This window comes from Coregonus clupeaformis, chromosome 20, assembly GCF_020615455.1.
Source record: "Coregonus clupeaformis isolate EN_2021a chromosome 20, ASM2061545v1, whole genome shotgun sequence".
In the NCBI taxonomy this organism is placed as follows: Eukaryota; Metazoa; Chordata; class Actinopteri; order Salmoniformes; family Salmonidae; genus Coregonus; species Coregonus clupeaformis.
Genome location: NC_059211.1, coordinates 22493387 through 22513700, shown reverse-complemented (window position 1 = coordinate 22513700; position 20314 = coordinate 22493387). Strand labels below are relative to the sequence as shown.

The 20314-nt window shown below is 44.4% G+C and overlaps 1 protein-coding gene across 1 annotated transcript; it reads left to right on the top strand.

The window, feature by feature from the left end:
• Positions 1–799: 799 nt before the first annotated feature.
• On the top strand, positions 800–19677 carry LOC121534125 (lamin-B2). Its single transcript, XM_041840605.1, has 12 exons — positions 800–1224; positions 5840–5976; positions 7741–7897; positions 8937–9062; positions 9884–10054; positions 13491–13616; positions 13914–14134; positions 15588–15819; positions 16495–16602; positions 16785–16904; positions 18081–18170; positions 19490–19677. Exons 1-12 carry the CDS (start codon positions 1021–1023, stop codon positions 19526–19528), a joined length of 1731 nt encoding a protein of 576 aa, XP_041696539.1. The 5' UTR covers positions 800–1020; the 3' UTR covers positions 19529–19677.
• Positions 19678–20314: the final 637 nt, after the last annotated feature.

The following is a 20314-nucleotide window of genomic DNA, read 5'->3' as shown; positions in this document are numbered from 1 at the left end:
AGGACAATCATCGACGAGTGAGGCCCAACAAACTAACCCCTACCAGATACAATAGGCTTATAGATGTTTCCTTTCCCACATCAATTTTCCTTATTTTTCCATTATTTTAGAATCTCCACTTCTTCCATCGTCTATTAGTTCATGTCTGAGTGAAAAACTGAAACTTGACTAAGCTTCAAGTGCACTCAAAAGCAGATATTTATCTTATTTCAGTCTTTGGGAGCTCATCACACACATACAGAAAGCAGCTTGAGTTTTAATTTGAGGCTGTGTTTACATCCTAGATTGAAGCAGGCCATTGGCTGCCTTCATCACGAGGGGTATGTACGGGAGATCTGATTGGTTCCAAGTTTGGCTAATTTGCCTTAGCAGACAATGAAATATACTTTTTTAATGAGAAAATGTGCAAGAATTGACAGTGCCAACACATCATAAGACTGTTCAAGTTTTTCAGCTTCGGCCCACCACCAAAATGGCGCTGCACATGCTGACAGATGCCATAATTAGGCCTCTGTGGTTTGGACTATCATGTCACATGACCTAGATATTTACTTTTATTTTAAGCCTTTTCCAGAAATGAGAATTGCAAAAATGAAAGCAATTGTCTGAGGATGGTACTGGATCATCTGACATAAAAAGAAAAGTGGACAATTTGTTGAAAAAGCTTTAAATAAAAGTTTAAAATCCAGGTCATATAAAAATGATTGCCCTAAACACAGCATAGCCATACTCGGACAGCTGCGATGTCTATGTAAGTCTATGAGCAAAACTCAATTCTCGTTTTGGCGCGGTCCGCGTGAGGTTCGGCCATTTTGCTTTGGCGAGGTCTTTCAATTTAGGAGAATTCTAGCTACATGTCTTGGTAGTACTGCAGATTTCATTCATCAAACAAACTCGTTTTAGGTTGTAATTAAACCGCTTTTTTTTACAACCTCAAAACAACAAGTGCGTTGCGATCGGGCATAGGAATAAAATAAGTTTTGAAAACCATTGCAGAGTGGAGTAAAACTTGGAAGAATCATGGCCACCGCAACCCCAAGCCGCGCCGCGCCTGCTGGAACCCCGCTCTCCCCGACTAGGATCTCACGCCTCCAGGAAAAGCAAGACCTGCAGCATTTGAACGATAGGCTTGCCGTTTACATCGACCGAGTCCGGTCACTAGAGCTTGAAAATGACCGGCTCATGGTGAAGGTCTCCGAGAAGGAAGAAGTCACTACACGCGAGGTAATTTTTAACACTTCAAATCTCTATGCTGCTCGCTAACCCTTTAACGTTAATTACCGGTAGTTAGCTAACGTTAGCATTTAACTAGCTAGCAAGATAGTTAACTACAAAGTTACCAGTAGCACAACCCATCTAGTTAGCAAATCGAACTGGTTAATGGAACACACCGGTAACCAACTTGTGGTCTATCAGTTTGTAAATTTTGCGAGCAGTTTGATTTGTTGGCTTGGCTATATTTCTCACGGGCCTGGACAGACACTAGCTGATTAGCAAGCTAGCAAGTTTTGTAGGTACATAGTAACTGGACTTTGGAAGATTAGTCTCGCCATAGCTACATTTTATCAATCAATGAGACGATTGATTAATTGCAATGTTTCACCAGTCATCTCGCTCATTCCCAGTGAATCATATAGTTAGCAACTTTAAGACTCGCTAGCCTAGCCCCGCTTGCATGGTAGCTAGCTGTCATGCCTACATTGCATGCACGATTAGCCAGCTAACTAGGAAAACAAGTTTTGGGTGTTCGAAACTCCCGCGAGTATTATAGTTAATTTGGGTTTAATCAACACAAAATAACAAATCTGATTTTAACAAAAAAATATTAAAACAAAATGTCCAAGATTAGTACATTACTTGGTGGATAAGGTAAACTAACCAAAGTTGGCGCTGTTTTAGCTAACAGATTGTAACTGGCTATTTGATGTTCCATTATATTACCCGTTACAGGATAGGCGTAGCACAGAGTTTTTGACCAACCAAAAGGAATACATTTTTTGCTTAGTGAAGTAATCCAACAATGTGTACGCCGTGATCTTGTCTATTTAAAATCTTCTCTCATTGATCGAGACAGGTGTAAGTGCACCCACCTATCTGTCAATGAGAGAAGATTTGAAATGGACAAGATGGCGGCGTACACATTGTTGGATTACTTCATGGCGCAAAACATATTATTTTAATAACTAAGCATTTTCTAAATTCAAACGAACCACCTACAGCTGGACATGAACAATTTTTTAAGATGCGTGTTTGGCCGAATCTAGAACGAAGATCGTATAGCCAAGGTTGGTCAAATTCTCTGTGCTGCGCCAAACTGTACCTATCCTGTAACGGCTAATGGAACATCACATTAGCTGTTACAATCTGCCATCTAGCTCTGTCCAGGTGGCTTTGTTTTTACCACAATCGGCATGTATCATGGTTATTCTCAATGCAGTATGAAATCAACATCTTTGGAATTCCTATCACTTAGGAATGTGTACAGTATGTGCAATTGGCCATACAGTTCCATTGTCTGATTATTTGACAACTTCAGTCTCAGAGCTCCAGAATGACTTCAGTTCACTTCAGTGCAAAGGATCACATTGATAACTATTTCACAACGTTTCCTAGAAAGCATATAAATGGGGGAGCGGGTAAATTAATTGAGCTAGCTATGAGTTCAGTGGTTGCGGTAACTGTTGATATGTGGTAGTTGCTGGTACACCTGTTCAGAGCTAAAGGGCAGGTTAGGAAGCACCTATCAGCTCATCTAGCTACTACATTCCAACACTGTTACATAGTGTTTATATAGAAAGCCTCAGCCACTAGGAAGGGCTTTGACTTGCGCTGTCTACTGAACAGACCCCAGAATGGGATCATTGTCTGGACTTGAGCCAAGCTGTAACGAGACACAGCCCTCTTTCCAGCCGAGGGGAGCGTTGTCCAACGCGTGGGTATTGTTCTGCTGTGCAGAGTCAAAGTTCCAGATGGGAGTGGCCCGAGGGGCGCCTTTTTAAAGTTTTGAATCTGTAACTGTTACTCTCTCCCGGCCTGTTTTTATATTAAAGGAAAAACAGCTTTGTTGTGATTTGCCCTGCGTGAGGCAACATGCATTGCTAAACAATATAGTATGCACATATTGATGTTTTGGGAAAACTAGTTTGATGCATGTCAGATGGCCTCTTGAAAGACGTTGCTATGATTTTAGGGTTTGTATTTGATAATGGGATGAGTTAAATAATATGTCTGTGCAAAGAAAGATGGGCATTCATGAAAAAGTTATACATCTCTTCAAACATGTTTTTAATTACCAGTTTAAGATAAACATAATTTTATAACAAAGGTCTCTGACTGTTACTGCCAATCTTTTCATTTGGGAATTGTAAAGCAAGCCACGCCCGCCATCCGTTATGTATGAGGGAAAACAAGCTGTGGAATGCTGGATAGTACAGCCTTCCGACCGGACACGGCTCGTGACTGACAGCCTGTGTGTGTCACAAGACTGCTAAATAGTCTATTTAACAGTACCCAAACTATCTGCACTGACCCTACACACATTCACTAGACTGTGTATATATACACACCATATACGCACTACATTGACACTTGCACACAACCCACACACATTCATACTGACACAACACAAACACGCATACATGCACACTTTTACTCATTTTCTGCTGCTACTCTATTCTTTATTTTACTCTCATCTATCCTGATGGGTAGTGACTTTACCCTGCCTTCATGTACAGTGAGGGAAAGTATTTGATCCCCTGCTGATTTTGTACGTTTGCCCACTGACAAAGAAATGATCAGTCTATAATTTTAATGGTAGGTTTATTTGAACAGTGAGAGACAGAATAACAGCAAAAAAATCCAGAAGAACGCATGTAAAAAATGTTATAAATTGATTTGCATTTTAATGAGGGAAATAAGTATTTGACCCCCTCTCAATCAGAAAGATTTCTGGCTCCCAGGTGTCTTTTTATACAGGTAACAAGCTGAGATTAGGAGCACACTCTTAAAGGGAGTGCTCCTAATCTCAGTTTGTTACCTGTATAAAAGACACCTGTCCACAGAAGCAATCAATCAATCAGATTCCAAACTCTCCACCATGGCCAAGACCAAAGAGCTCTCCAAGGATGTCAGGGACAAGATTGTAGACCTACACAAGGCTGGAATGGGCTACAAGACCATCGCCAAGCAGCTTGGTGAGAAGGTGACAACAGTTGGTGCGATTATTCGCAAATGGAAGAAACACAAAGACCTGCCAATCTCCCTCGGCCTGGGGCTCCATGCAAGATCTCACCTCGTGGAGTTGCAATGATCATGAGAACGGTGAGGAATCAGCCCAGAACTACACGGGAGGATCTTGTCAATGATCTCAAGGCAGCTGGGACCATAGTCACCAAGAAAACAATTGGTAACACACTACGCCGTGAAGGACTGAAATCCTGCAGCGCCCGCAAGGTCCCCCTGCTCAAGGAAGCATATATACAGGCCCGTCTGAAGTTTGCCAATGAACATCTGAATGATTCAGAGGAGAAGTGGGTGAAAGTGTTGTGGTCAGATGAGACCAAAATGGAGCTCTTTGGTCTCAACTCGCTGTGTTTGGAGGAGGAGGAATGCTGCCTATGACCCCAAGAACACCATCCCCCACCGTCAAACATGGAGGTGGAAACATTATGCTTTGGGGGTGTTTTTCTGCTAAGGGGACAGGACAACTTCACCGCATCAAAGGGACGATCGACAGGGCCGTGTACCGTCAAATCTTGGGTGAGAACCTCCTTCCCTCAGCCAGGGCATTGAAAATGGGTCGTGGATGGGTATTCCAGCATGACAATGACCCAAAACACATGGCCAAGGCAACAAAGGAGTGGCTCAAGAAGAAGCACATTAAGGTCCTGGAGTGGCCTAGCCAGTCTCCAGACCTTAATCCCATAGAAAATCTGTGGAGGGAGCTGAAGGTTCGAGTTGCCAAACGTCAGCCTCAAAACCTTAATGACTTGGAGAAGATCTGCAAAGAGGAGTGGAACAAAATCCCTCCTGAGATGCGTGCAAACCTGGTGGCCAACTACAAGAAACATCTGACCTCTGTGATTGCCAACAAGGGTTTTGCCACCAAGTACTAAGTCATGTTTTGCATAGGGGTCAAATACTTATTTCCCTCATTAAAACGCAAATCAATTTATAACATTTTTGATATGCGTTTTTCTGGATTTTTTTGTTGTTATTCTGTCTCTCACTGTTCAAATAAACCTACCATTAAAATTACAGACTGATCATGTCTTTGTCAGTGGGCAAACATACAAAATCAGCAGGGGATCAAATACTTTTTTCCCTCACTGTACATGTCTACCTCGTACCTCTGCACATTGATCTGGTACTCCCTGTATAGAGCTCCACATTGATCTGGTTCTGGTACTCCCTGTATAGAGCTCCACATTGATCTGGTTCTGGTACTCCCTGTATAGAGCTCCACATTGATCTGGTTCTGGTACTCCCTGTATAGAGCTCCACATTGATCTGGTTCTGGTACTCCCTGTATAGAGCTCCACATTGATCTGGTTCTGGTACTCCCTGTATAGAGCTCCACATTGATCTGGTTCTGGTACTCCCTGTATAGAGCTCCACATTGATCTGGTTCTTGTACTCCCTGTATAGAGCTCCATTCTTGTGCATTTTATTTTATTCCTCGTTACTATTTTATTTTATATTTATTTTAAAACTCTGCGTTGTTGGGAAGGGCTCGTAAGCAATAATTTCACAGTAAACTCTAAACCAGTTGTATTTGGCACATGTGACAAATAAAAAGTGTGATATTTTTTTTTGTATGCGCTCCCCGTCTCTGCACCAGGTGACTGGGATTAAGACCCTGTACGAGGCGGAGCTAGCAGACGCTCGGCGTGTCCTGGATGAGACGGCCAGGGAGAGGGCCAGGCTGCAGATAGACCTGGGGAAGGCCAACTCTGACCTGGAGGAGGTGACCAGGAGGTGAGTAATAACACCCACTGATTGGATTCTGCCTCCTGGGGCGGCAGGTAGCTTAGTGGTTAAGAGCGTAGTGCCAGTAACCGAAAGGTCGCTGGTTCTAATCCCCGAGCCGACTAGGTGAAAAATCTGTCGATGTGCCCTTGAGCAAGGCCCTTAACCCTAATTGCTCCTGTAAGTCGCTCTGGATAAGAGCGTCTGCTAAATGACTAAAAATTTAAATGTAAATCCTGAAAAGTGTTATTTTAATGTGTGAGGCTGCATATTCCTCTCACTCTGGAAGAGGAAATCACTTAATTGTAGGCCAACATGACAAGATGCACATTCCATTACGTCTGTCTGTCGTAGAAAAATCATTGTGTGTTGGTTGTATGACGTTCTACACACAATCCTTAATGACAGGGATCATCAACTAGATTCAGCCACGGGACGATTAAAAAAACAATATTTATTGAGTGGATGGCAAGGGGGGCCGAAACATAATTACAAATAATTTGTAGACTGCGGGGCTGCCAGTTGAGGAACCCTGCTTAATGACATGCTACACAATTCCTTTATGATGTCCTACACACATTCCTTTACAGTCTGTTACACAAAATAGTTGTGTGTTATATGGCAAGATGCAAATTCCTGTCATACAAAAATGCTGTGGGTCAATCTGTGGCTAACGTTAGTTGTGTTTGAGATGCAAGTTCTACGCTCCAACCAAAATAATTTACTTAATATCTCAGATTGTCTCTAATCCTACAGGACTGCCTGATGCTGCTAATCTCCTTTCAGAGCAACGGTTTTATGAACCTGTCAGGGTTGGGGTTAATAAGAATTGAAGGTAGTTCATTCAGGAAGTGATTTTAATTTAAACTAAAAAAAAAAAAAAAAAATGTGTTTGAAATAAATAGCATTTACTTTTAAGTCACAAGTAAGAAGTCATTGAAATTAGATGGCTGTTTTTTCAGTTATTGAATTGGAATTTCAGTTTACTTCCTGAATTGACTCCCTTCAATTGAATTGAACCCAATCCTGTCTTGTGTATATGTTATGATCCTAGTCATGGAGTAAACTCTAACATTTTAAACCCTCACGTGATCTTATTCACTTCAGTTAAAAACTCCATGGTCTTATGAGCAGGGTCATTTTGTGGAGATGCCTGCTAGTATTGACTCCCAATTACACACTTGCTGTTCGTGTAAACCTGGTTTACTAATCCTAATTCCCCCTGGTCAGATGGTTGAAATACCCTTGAAAGCAAGTTAGACGTTTCTGTTCCTCAAGGTTCAAGACACTTGTGTTGATCATTGTTTACATGGTTGCTAATTAACACTTTGGTTGACAGGAAGTTAGTCAGTTTCTAAAGCACTGTCTTGGTTACCGCCTCCAACCGCTGAAGGAATATCCTCTTTATTTATCGGTCTTGCGGGCATGCTTATCTTTTAAAACCAACGTTTAATGTGTAGCTATACAGTTGTGTTCCTTTTTTCTATTGGCAGCTGCTGTACAACACAATCTGTGTCATAAGAAGAAGTGGGTGGGAGAAGATGTGCTGAGATTTCAGTGCCCTTTCTCCTGTATTTTCTGTGAAATCAGATTAGGGACAAGGAACATGCTTTAATGTATCAAACAGTTGGTTGGAAATTGGCAAAAGTTAAACTAATTTCAGTCCCAAAAAAAATCGCTGGAGTTTGAATGGAAATGTACGTTGCCTTTTTATATGATGAAAGTAAATGCACATGATCTCACACAGTCTCTGTTTGTTCTCCATCTACTCAGCCTGAAAAAGAAAGATGGCGACCTGGCTCTTGCCATGGCTCGGGCCAAGGACTTTGAGGCCCAGTTCAACAAGAGTGAAGCAAACCTGGCCACGGCCCTCAGCGAGAATGGAAACCTGGCTGCAGAGGTTGCCGACCTGAAGGCCCAGCTAGCCAAGGTTTCTGCACCTTTTACAGTTTCACTCAAACTTCACTCGCTCGACAGTCTGGTTAAATAATATAATAATATATGCCATTTAGCAGATGCTTTTATCCGAAGCGACTTTATCATGATTGCATACACTTTTTAACGTATGGGTGGTCCCGGGGAATCAAACCCACTATCCTGGCTTTGCAAGTGCCGTGCTCTACCAACAGAGCTACAGAGAACCACATCAACATAGTCTAAAGCGTTACTGATGAGACCAAAACGAGTCCCAAGGCAGTGCACATTATTTCTAGCCTGGTAGCTCGGCTTCCATTACATCACACAGCCCCCCCGTCTGGTTTTCTATGAACACGGTCGGTGTTTTTTTTTTACTTACAGGGACAGAAAGAATCCCACACACGATATTGCTAGCCTGGTAGTAGCCATATCTGGAGTTCCTGTTTTACTCACACCTGTCTTCTACTCGCCATACAGTCCGTTTCTTCTATTAACGCTGCCTGGAAGGTTTATCTATGGGGGGTTGGGCGACCACATGAAGTGGCAAACTAAACGGAAGTTACCCAATTGAAAGTTGGTAGCTGGTTGTCGTTAGTTACATAACTGTCATGGGCTATTATGTACATTGGAACAAGCAAACCAGGAGTGGGGTGGGGGGGGGGAAGTGAGTCATATTATTTGTAAAGTACGTTCACACACGGGTGAGTCAGACTGGGCTTACACACACACACACACACACACACACACACACACACACTATCATGTTGCTGCACGGTTAGGACACACACACACACACACACACTATCATGTTGCTGCACGGTTAGGACACACACACACACACACACACACACACACTATCATGTTGCTGCACGGTTAGGACACACACAACAAAAATGGCTCAGGTAGGACACACACACACACACACACACACACACACTATCATGTTGCTGCACGGTTAGGACACACACACACTATCATGTTGCTGCACGGTTAGGACACACACACACACAGGTCGGCCTTTGTTCTTATAACACCATGTCTTGTGTCTCCAGGCTGAAGATGCCCATGCAGTTGCTAAAAAGCAGCTGGAGAGCGAGACTCTGATGCGGGTGGATCTGGAGAACCGCTGCCAGAGTCTGATGGAGGAGCTGCAGTTCAGGAAGAGCATGTTCGACGAGGTGGGTGGACATGTATGGAGATGACGCCATCCATCACTGTTGTTTGCCCAGGGTGGGGAAACACTATTCATTGGGGGGGGAAAAGCCTTAGCAGGTAAATACATGTCACATTTAGACACTGTAACCTCAGGCCGACCCAGTCCTGTACACCGAGTATACCAGACATTAGAAACACCTTCCCCCTTTGCCCTCAGAACAGCTTCAATTCGTCGGGGCATGGACTCTACAAGGTGTCGGAAGCGTTCCACAGGGATGCTGGCCCATGTTAACTCCAATGCTTCCCACAATTGTGTCAAGTTGGCTGGATGTCCTGGGTGGTGGAGCATTCTTGATACACATGGGGAAACTTGAGTGTGAAAAGCCCAACAGCATTGCAGTTCTTGACACAAACCGGTGCGCCTGGCACCTACTACCATACCCTGTTCAAAGGCACTTAAATATTTTGTTTTGCCCATTCACTCTCTGAATGGCACGAATACACAATCCATGTCTCAATTGTCTCAAGGCTTAAAAATACTTATTTAACCTGTCTCCTACTGTTCATCAATAAAGGATCATAGCTTTCACCTGGTCCGTCTATGTCATGGAAATGTTTTGTATACTCGGTGTATAAAGTCCCACCGCTGCTGTGGTTTCAAACATACAGAGAAATGCACAAGAACAAAAGCTACAACTGTGATTCACATGCCTCCCTTTTCTGCAAAAAAAACAAAACAATTTTAAATCAAAGCTTTACATCTTTACACCGGGGCATGTGCAAGCAGACTAGCCACGTAACGCTAACGCCTGTCTGACTGGTGTGGTGACTGTCTGGAGTGTAGGAGGTGCGTGAGACGCGTCGTCGTCGTGAGAAGCGCACCGTGGAGGTGGACAGTGGGGTGACCCAGGACTACACGTTCCAACTGGCCCAGGCTCTGCAGGACCTGCGCAGGCAGCACGAGGAACAAGTCTCCATCTACAAGGAGGAGCTGGGCAACACCTTCCAGGCCAAGGTATGAATGATCTCTGACCCCATGCTTCCTAAGCCTTTTAGATGTGTCAGGCTAGGAGTTTATGACCATGTGTGACCGACCTTTGACCTTTAGGAAACTAGCTCTACATTTTTGCCATTTAGCAGACACTCTTATCCCCTAGGCTGGCAGTTCATATAACTATCCCACCTGATTTGAACTAGCTAGTCTACTAATCATTGATTTAGTTGAATCAGGTGTGCTAGTTCTACAACAGAGATACAGTGCCTTCGGAAAGTATTCAGACCACTTGACTTTTTCCACATTTTGTTACGTTACAGCCTTATTCTAAAATTGATTAAATTGTTTTTTCCCCCCCCCTCATCAATCTACACACAATACCCCATAATGACAAAGCAAAAAACAGGTTTTTAGAAATGTTTGCAAATGTATTAAAAAATAAATAACAAACTATTACATTTATATAAGTGTTCAGACCCTTTACTCAGTACTTTGTTGAAGCACCTTTGGCAGCGATTACAGCCTCTAGTCTTCTAGGGTATGACGCTACAAGCTTGGCACACCTGTATTTGGGGAGTTTCTCCCATTCTTCTCTGCAGATCCTCTCAAGCTCTGTCAGGTTGGATGGGGAGCGTCACTGCACAGCTATTTTCAGGTCTCTCCAGAGATGTTCGATCGGGTTCAAGTCCGGGCTCTGGCTGGGCAACTGAAGGACATTCAGAGACTTGTCCCTAAGCCACTCCTGCGTTTGTCTTGGCTGTGTGCTTAGGGTTGTTGTCCTGTTGGAAGGTGAACCTTCACCCCAGTCTGAGGTCCTGAGCGCTCTGGAGCAGGTTTTCATCAAGGATCTCTTTCTCCTTTGCTCTGTTCATCTTTGCCTTGATCCTGACTAGTCTCCAAGTCCCTGCCGCTGAAAAACATCCCCACAGCATGATGCTGCCACCACCATGCTTCACCGTAGGGATGGTGCCAGATTTCCACCAGATGTGACTCTTGGCATTCAGGCCAAAGAGTTCAATCTTGGTTTCATCAGACCAGAGAATATTTTCTCATGGTCAGAGTCCTTTAGGTGTCTTTTGGCAAACTCCAAGCGGGCTGTCGTGCCTTTTTAATGGCCACTCTACCATAAAGGCCTGATTAGTGAAGTGCTTCAGAGATGGTTGTCCTTCTGGAAGTTTCTCCCATCTCCACAGAGGAACTCTGGAGCTCTGTCAGTGACCCTCGGGTTCTTGGTCACCTCCCTGACCAAGGCCCTTCTCCCACGATTGCTCAGTTTGGCTGGGCGGCCAGCTCTAGGAAGAGGCCTTCCCCAATGCCTCGACACAATCCTGTCTAGGAGCTCTACGGACAATTCCTTCGACCTCATGGCTTGGTTTTTGCTCTGACATGCACTGTCAACTGTGGGACCTTAAATAGACAGGTGTGCTTTTCCAAATCATGTCCAATCAGTTGAATATACCACAGGTGGACTCCAAGTTAAAGAAACAGCTCAAGGATGATAATTGGAAGCAGGATGCACCTGAGCTTAATTTCTCAGAGCAAAGGTTCTGAATACTTACGTAAATAAGGTATTTCTGTTTTTTTATTTTTATAAATTTGATATTTCTAAACCTGTTTTCGCTTTGTCATTATGGGGTATTGTGTATAGATTGCGGAATTTTTATTTGATCCATTTTAGAATAAGGCTGTAACGTAACAAAGTGGGGAAGGGGTCTGAATACTTTCCGAATGCACTGTATGCAGTCCTGGGGGCATCAAAGGGAGACATAGGGAAATACTGTCATAATGATTTATAATTAGCTATGAAATTGTGTGGGGGGGGTTGCTACTTGCAAAACAAATAGTCAATTTCATACTAAACTCAGCAAAAAAAGAAACATCCCCTTTTCAGGACCCTGTCTTTCAAAGATAATTCGTAAAAATCAAAATAACTTCATTGTAAAGGGTTTAAACACTGTTTCCCATGCTTGTTCAATGAACCATAAACAATTAATGAACATGCACCTGTGGAACGGTCGTTAAGACACTAACAGCTTGCAGACGGTAGGCAATTAAGGTCACAGTTATGAAAACTTAGGATACTAAAGAGGCCTTTCTACCGACTCTGAAACACACCAAAAGAAAGATGCCCAGGGTCCCTGCTCATCTGCGTGAACGTGCCTTAGGCATGCTGCAAAGCGGCATGAGGACTGCCGATGTGGCCAGGGCAATAAATTGCAATGTCCGTACTGTGAGACGCCTAAGACAGCGCTACAGGGAGACAGGACGGACAGCTGATCGTCCTCGCAGTGGCAGACCACATGTAACAACACCTGCACAGGATCGGTACATCCGAACATCACACCTGCGGGACAGGTACAGGATGGCAACAACAACTGCCCGAGTTACACCAGGAACGCACAATCCCTCCATCAGTGCTCAGACTGTCCGCAATAGGCTGAGAGAGGCTGGACTGAGGGCTTGTAGGCCTGTTGTAAGGCAGGTCCTCACCAGACATCACCGGCAACAACGTCGACTATGGGCACAAACCCACCGTCGCTGGACCAGACAGGACTGGCAAAATGTGCTCTTCACTGACGAGTCGTGGTTTTGTCTCACCAGGGGTGATGGTCGGATTTGTGTTTATCGTCAAAGGAATGAGCGTTACACCGAGGCCTGTACTCTGGAGCGGGATCGATTTGGAGGTGGAGGGTCCGTCATGGTCTGGGGCGGTGTGTCACAGCATTATCGGACTGAGCTTGTTGTCATTGCAGGCAATCCCAACCATGTGCGTTACAGGGAAGACATCCTCCCTCATGTGGTACCCTTCCCGCAGGCTCATCCTGACATGACCCTCCAGCATGACAATGCCACCAGCCATACTGCTCATTCTGTGCGTGATTTCCTGCAAGACAGGAATGTCAGTGTTCTGCCATGGCCATCGAAGAGCCCGGATCTCAATCCCATTGAGCACGTCTGGGACCTGTTGGATCGGAGGGTGAGGGCTAGGGCCATTCCCCCCAGAAATGTCTGGGAACTTGCAGGTGCCTTGGTGGAAGAGTGGGGTAACATCTCACAGCAAGAACTGGCAAATCTGGTGCAGTCCATGAGGAGGAGATGCACTGCAGTACTTAATGTTACTTACTGACTGTTACTTTTGATTTTGACCTCCTCTTTGTTCAGGGACACATTATTCAATTTTTGTTAGTCACATGTCTGTGGAACATGTTCAGTTTATGTCTCATTTGTTGAATCTTGTTATGTTCATACACATATTTACACATGTTAAGTTTGCTGATAATAGACGCAGTTGACAGTGAGAGGACGTTTTCTTTTTTTGCTGAGTTTATATTAATTATGTGTCTGTGACAAGTTCATTTGATACCACTGTTTGTGGTCCTTTTGTCTGTAGTTCCGGCCTGCAGGAGTGTAAATGACATGTTCTGTTCTCTGCCTAAACCCCACCCCGTCTGTGCAGCTGGATAATGCCAAGGTGTCGTCTGACCTGAATGACAAGGCGGTGAGCACCGCTCGGGAGGAGCTGGATGAGGCTCATATGAGGATCGAGAGCCTGGCCTACCAGCTCTCTGCCCTGCAGAAACAGGTACACGCACACCTACACACACACACCTACACTCACACACACACACCTACCTACACACCCCTACCTACCTACACACACACTTCATAGTACTTAACATGCTGCTCGTAGTGCTCAGGTTTGTTGTTGTTAATCTATCTGTTTTATCTGATAACTTCATTAAACACTTTGATTAGTTACTAATTCAACGGGAATGTTAGAAGTAGCTTCCAGATGGCTATCTACTGCAATTACATTGTACTGCCTTGAACTGTCCTTATTTTTTGTCTTTTTCGAACTAACCCATCCCTCCACGTGTAGGCGTCTGCCAATGAGGAGCGTGTGCGTGAGCTGGAGGACCTGATGGCTGGAGAACGGGACAAGCACCGCAAGCAGATGGACTCCAAGGAGAGGGAGATGGCTGAGATGAGGGACCGCATGCAGCAGCAGCTCAACGAGTACCAGGAGCTGCTGGATGTCAAACTGGCCCTGGACATGGAGATCAACGCCTACAGGAAACTACTGGAGGGAGAGGAGGACAGGTGAGGATGAGGGAGGGAGTGAGTGAGTGAGAACGCATCCACAGAGAGAGAGAGAACGCATCCACAGAGAGAGAGAGAGAACGCATCCACAGAGAGAGAGAGAGAACGCATCCACAGAGAGAGAGAGAACGCATCCACAGAGAGAGAGAGAGAACGCATCCACAGAGAGAGAGAGAGAATGCATCCACAGAGAGAGAGAGAACGCATCCACAGAGAGAGAGAGAACGCATCCACAGAGAGAGAGAGAGAACGCATCCACAGAGAGGGAGAGAGAACGCATCCACAGAGAGAGAGAGAACGCATCCACAGAGAACTGGTGAAAGCTGTGGTCCGCTGTAGCTCAGCTGGTAGAGCACAGCGCTTGTAACGCCAGGGTAGTGGGTTCGATCCCCGGGACCACCCATACGTAAAAATGTATGCACGCATGACTGTAAGTCGCTTTGGATAAAAGCGTCTGCTAAATAGCTTATTATTATAACTGATTTTTAAAAACACACTTTTAGCGATCAATGCATCTTGCAAACTACTTGCGTGCACAGGTTAGAGTGGGAGAAGAAACAGGTGAGCGGTGCATTCCTTCAGCCTGAGAAGTTCCACATCACTCCGTGAATTCCAGCCAGTACATTCCTCACTTGTTGTCAGAGGGGTGCAGCTGTCTCTGTCTGTCTCTAATTATGTTGTTGGCAAGCTGCTGGAAGAAGTCAAATTGCATTCTTCCAGTTGCACTAAACAGGTAGACTAATAAATATGGCAATAATTCATATCATTCACCCTTCCCCATTGTGGTTTATCACTGATCCTCCAGGCTAGAGCACGTCCCGTCCCCCCCAGGCTAGAGCACGCCCGTCCCCCCAGGCTAGAGCACGTCCCGTCCCCCCCAGGCTAGAGCACGTCCCGTCCCCCCCAGGCTAGAGCACGTCCCGCCCCCCAGGCTAGAGCACGTCCCGTCCCCCCAGGCTAGAGCACGTCCCGTCCCCCCCAGGCTAGAGCACGTCCCGTCCCAGGCTAGAGCAGAAGGGTAAACAATGAGCTAAATTGAAACCGAGGCCTTTCAAGCTGACACCTGTTTCTCCCCCCAAATGTCATGCCTCTCCTTGAACTTTGACCTGTGTTCAGTAGTTCAGCAGGCACCAAGTGAAGGTTTAGGCAGGCTTATCCAGGTGCTGCTGGATAGATGGCTATGACGTAATGGCATAAGCAGTATTTGAAGGCTGGTGGTTGAGACCCTGAGAGAGCCAGTCAGCTAGAGCCAGACCAGACAGACTACTGGAGTGTAGAGCAGAAGACTAAAGGTCGACTAGTAAAACAATGTCAGCCTCCACAATACAGTAGGTATTTGTTTTCTTGTTAACGTTTTGGGTAATCTGGATGCAAATAGTAAATGACTAACATTTCCTCCTTCTACTCCACCAAACCCCCCGTTTTTTTTTCTCCTCACCTCTTCCTCTCACAGACTGAAGCTGTCCCCCAGCCTGTCCGGCCGTGTGACAGTGTCCCGCGCCATGGGCGGCAGCACCTCTTCCCGCTCCTCCCGCGCCAAGAGGAAGCGCGTGGAGCTGGAGGAAGAATCAGTGGTCGTGCCTCAGGTCCACATCAGCCAGGAGGCAGAGGCCGTCGGCAGCGTCGCCATCGAGGAGACTGACCTGGAGGGCAAGTGTGTCACCCTCAAGAACGACTCAGACAAGGTACTGCTAGCTACTCATAGAATGACGTATTACAACGCTTTACAATTACAGCGTTGTTGTAGTCGAGTCACTAGACCTCAAGGTCGAGTCACGATTCCCTGTCGCTAAGTCCCGAGTCCGAGTCACCAATGGTCGAGTCGCTATGGCTGAAGTGTGAGGCACAGCGCTCAAGTCTGAGTCGCTGGGTCTGAGTTTAACAAAAAATACCACATTTAATATTGGTTGATGTGCAAATAAAAAAATTCAACATTTGAAAGCAAAACGAATGATTCGGGGTTCTTTAGGTCATAATTGCCTGCAATATGCAATAGCCTATGGAACATAAGTCTTCATAGTAGCCTATCCAGTCCAGGTGCAAATACAGGACGGTGAGTCCGAGTCACCGATGGTCTGGAAGCAAGTCCGAGTCACTAATGGTCGTGTCCAAGTCGTGTCTCAAGTCATGAAAATTGAGCCTTGAGTCAGACTCGAGTACTACAACACTGCAATTACATATTACAACTCTTTAGAATTATAATTCAATATTACAACCCTTTAGAATTCCATATTACAACTTCTCTGATACTTTAAAGATGCATATTTGCTTTACTGCCATGAAGTAATCAATAATTAATGGCATGTTAATTAGGATTGGTGAAAGCAATAGGGTTTTAAAAAAAAAACCACTGTCTATAGGACCAGTCTCTAGGTAGCTGGAGGCTGCAGAGGCAGATTGGAGAAGGAGAGGAGATCACCTACAAGTTCTCCCCGAAGTTTGTCCTCAAGGCTGGCCAGACGGTCACGGTAAGCAGCAGTCCTCCTCAGTCATTACTGATTTTCTGTGACTGATATTCTTTATTTATATGTCAGCTAAATTCACCCAAGTGGCAAGAGTTTGTAAATGCACGTATGAAACATTAGCCATTTCCCCTGGTGTTGAACCTAGTTGTTATGAATTCATCTTTCTGTGTGATGTCCCGTTGTAGGTGTGGGGAGCAGACGCAGGCGTGTCTCACAGCCCCCCCTCTGACCTGCTGTGGAAGAGCCAGGCCTCCTGGGGCACCGGGGACGACATCATCACCACCCTGGTGAACTCTGACGGAGAGGTGAGGGGGGGGAACGCACATCTACAGTGCCTTCGTAAAGTATTCACCAATGCCTCGCATCATTACACCCAGTCACTATAAAGATACAGGCGTCCTTCCTAACTCAGTTGCTGGAGAGGAAGGAAACCTCAGGATGGATCAACATTGTAGTTACTCTACTAACCTAAATGACAGAGTGAAAAGAAAGGAAGCCTGTACAGAATAAAAATATTCCTGTTTGCAATAAGGCACTAAAGTAAAACTGCAAAAAATGTGGCAAGAAAATGAACTTTGTCCTGAATAAAAAGCGTTATGTTTGGGGCAAATCCAACACTTCACTGAGTACCACTTCATATTTTCAAGCATGGTGGTGGCCCCATCATGTTATGGGTATGCTTGTCATCGGCAAGAACTAGGGAGTTTGTTTTTTTAGAATAAAAAGAAACGGAATAGAGCCAAGCACAGGCAAAATCCTAAAAGAAAACCAGGTTGTCTGCTTTTCAACAGACACTGGGAGACAAATTCACCTTTCTGCATGACAATAACTTTAAATACAAGGACAAAAATACACTGGAGATGCATACTAAGACGACAGTGAATGTTCCTGAGTGGCCTAGTTACAGTTTTGACTTAAATTTGCTTGAAAATGGCTGTCTAGCAATGATAAACGACCAACTTGACAGAGCTTGAAGAATTTAAAAAAGAATTATATGCAAATATTGTACAATCCAGGTGTACAAAGCTCTTAGACGTACCCAGACTCTCCGCTGTATTCGCTGCCAAACGTGATTCTAACATGTATTGACTCAGAGGTGATAACTTTTTTTTTTTTTTTTTTACAGATTTCTGTATTTAATTTTCAATACATTTTGCTATGTTTTCACTATGTCATTATGGGGTATTTTGTGTAGATGGGTGAGGTGGGGGGGGGGATCTATTTAATACATTTTGAATTCAGTCTGTAACACAACAAAATCTGGAAAAGTCAAGGGGTATGAACTTTCTGAAGGCACTGTAAGTACAATATTTGTTTCTGGCTCTTCTCAGAAATTAGCTACATGTCCTGAATTGTAATATCAATTTGAAAAGCCTTTACAAATATTGCGATGTGCAAAATATTAGGTTGGGGCGGAAAATGGCAGAATAAATACAAGACCCTGCAGAGATTTTTAATCGAGCTGTTGTCTTCCTGTCCAGGAGGTTGCTAAGAGAACCGTCACCAAGATGTTGATGGAGGTAGAGAACGGAGATGATGACGATGATGACTTCGAGGAGGAGGAACTGAGAGTAAGTTATTTCTCTTGAATTGAATCCATGGCTCCCTAATGGTAATAATGAACTTATCTCAGTCAGGGAAAGTTGGCGCTATTGCCATCAGGTGTGTGACAAAAATATATCTATATCTCTCATACGCGTGCCCAGTGTTTACGCTGCAGTCATTTAGCTGTGGCATCACCACGGCAAAATCATTGCCGCCTGGCCAAACAAATATGGAGAAACATTTTTTTAATAGTTCTGCCGAGGCGTTCTTTAAAGATGCTAGAACAGTCCACGTTTACTTTTCCTCTGCCAACAAAACGAGTAATGAATAGAAAAACCAGACTACCCCATAGTAGAATCTATTTACCTCGTCGGCTTGTCTGTTCTGTGCGAGATGATACATTCAAGTAAGGAGTGCCATGGGGAGGGAAACATGCATTCTGACAACAGTCGATGCACAATTCTTGCAATCGCGGGGAAAACAGCAGTTTTAATGGTCTTTGTTAAAAAGAGGGGGCTTTCCATTCCTACTTTATTTATTTTGCAACTTGTAAATATGTGCAAACTACCATTTTTAAACCTGGAGTTTTTAGCAGCGGCATGTTTAAGCATGTTACCACTCAGCATGTTACCACTCAGCGGTTGAGTTGTGACATGAAGTGGTTTCTGTGAGAAGTACAGGCAGGGGGCGTTTTACCCCGGGTGGCAAGTTACCCTAACAGGTAGGCCTACATTATATTCACTGTTTATGCAGTTTTTTTTGGGGGGGGGGCATAAAATTAATCAATAGGATGCCAACTAGTTAAAAGATCACATTTGGGATCTGGCTAATGATTAGCCCAATAGGGTAAATGTAGATTGGCTGAAGCATGGGGTTCCCTGTGTATTTATAGCCGCTATGCTGCATCAGTTGGGTTACAGGTGATAACGGTTCTTACCAATATGTTATTGGGCTCGTTTCTGGAGGTGGAAATTATATTTTAGAGGGTGTCAGCGTAATTTTATTTTCATTCGGTTTGGAGTAGAATGTCACCAGGGCGGCAGGTAGCTTAGTGGTTAAGAGCGTTGTGCCAGTAACCGAAAGGTCGCTGGTTCTAATCCCCGAGCAGACTAAGTGAAAAATCTGTCTGTGCCCTTGAGCAAGGCACTTAACCCTAATTGCTCCTGTAAGTCACTCTGGATAAGAGCGTCTGCTAAATGACTAAAATGTAAATGTAACTGAGCTTCTCAGTCCTTCTACATAAAAACACACTGAGTGCCTATACTAGATTAAGATGGCTGTAACATCTAGTATTCATTTAGTGGTGCATTGTTTTGTCTCACATCTTACCCTTGTTTCCTTCCAGGGAGAAAAGGCCTCTTCCAGGGAATGTTCAATCATGTGAAGAAGTTCCCCATTCTTGAGTTTGTTTTCCTACAAATTCTGCTTCTGTTTTTCTACAGCCACTCAAATGTTTTTGTATAATTCTGTCTTGTGTTCTTAATATTTTTTTATCTTATAAGACAAGGTAAGAGCCTGCCCATATTTTTAAGACTCCGTTTTTAACATGCAGGTAATCATGACGAAATAAAACTATTTCGGCAGTGAGTTTAGGACTGAATTCACTAAGAAGTTAGTTACACCCCCCCCCGCAATCATGTTGAGTAAGACAGTCAGACAGCTGGAAGTCTTCTGGATTTAAAGAATAATGATTGTTCCTTCAGCACAGGATCCCACATTCCCCTTAATCTACATGAATCATTGAGAGTAGTCCCCGGGACCGGAGGACACTGGCATTAGGCTTGCTGATGTCCAGCCAGAAAGGACTTCACTGTGTGCATGGGATACGCTTTATTGTAGAATGTTTTTGGGAGCCATAGTTATCCATGGTGGCATTTTAATCGATTGCTCATTTGATGAACTTGTCACCATCGAAGGCAGTAGAGGGCGAAAAGGAGTTTGGGGAGAATAGCCAGCCTGGAATCCGTTCCACACTGAACATCGTTTCATTTCACAACAACATGATCCTATGTTGCTCGATTGGTAGAGCATAGCACTTGCGACACCAGGATAGTGGGTTCGATTCCCGGGACCACCCATACGTAAAAACAATGTATGCACGCATGACTTAGTCGCTTTGGATAAAAGTGTCTGCTAAATGGCTTATTATTATTATGAAACTGAGCACTAT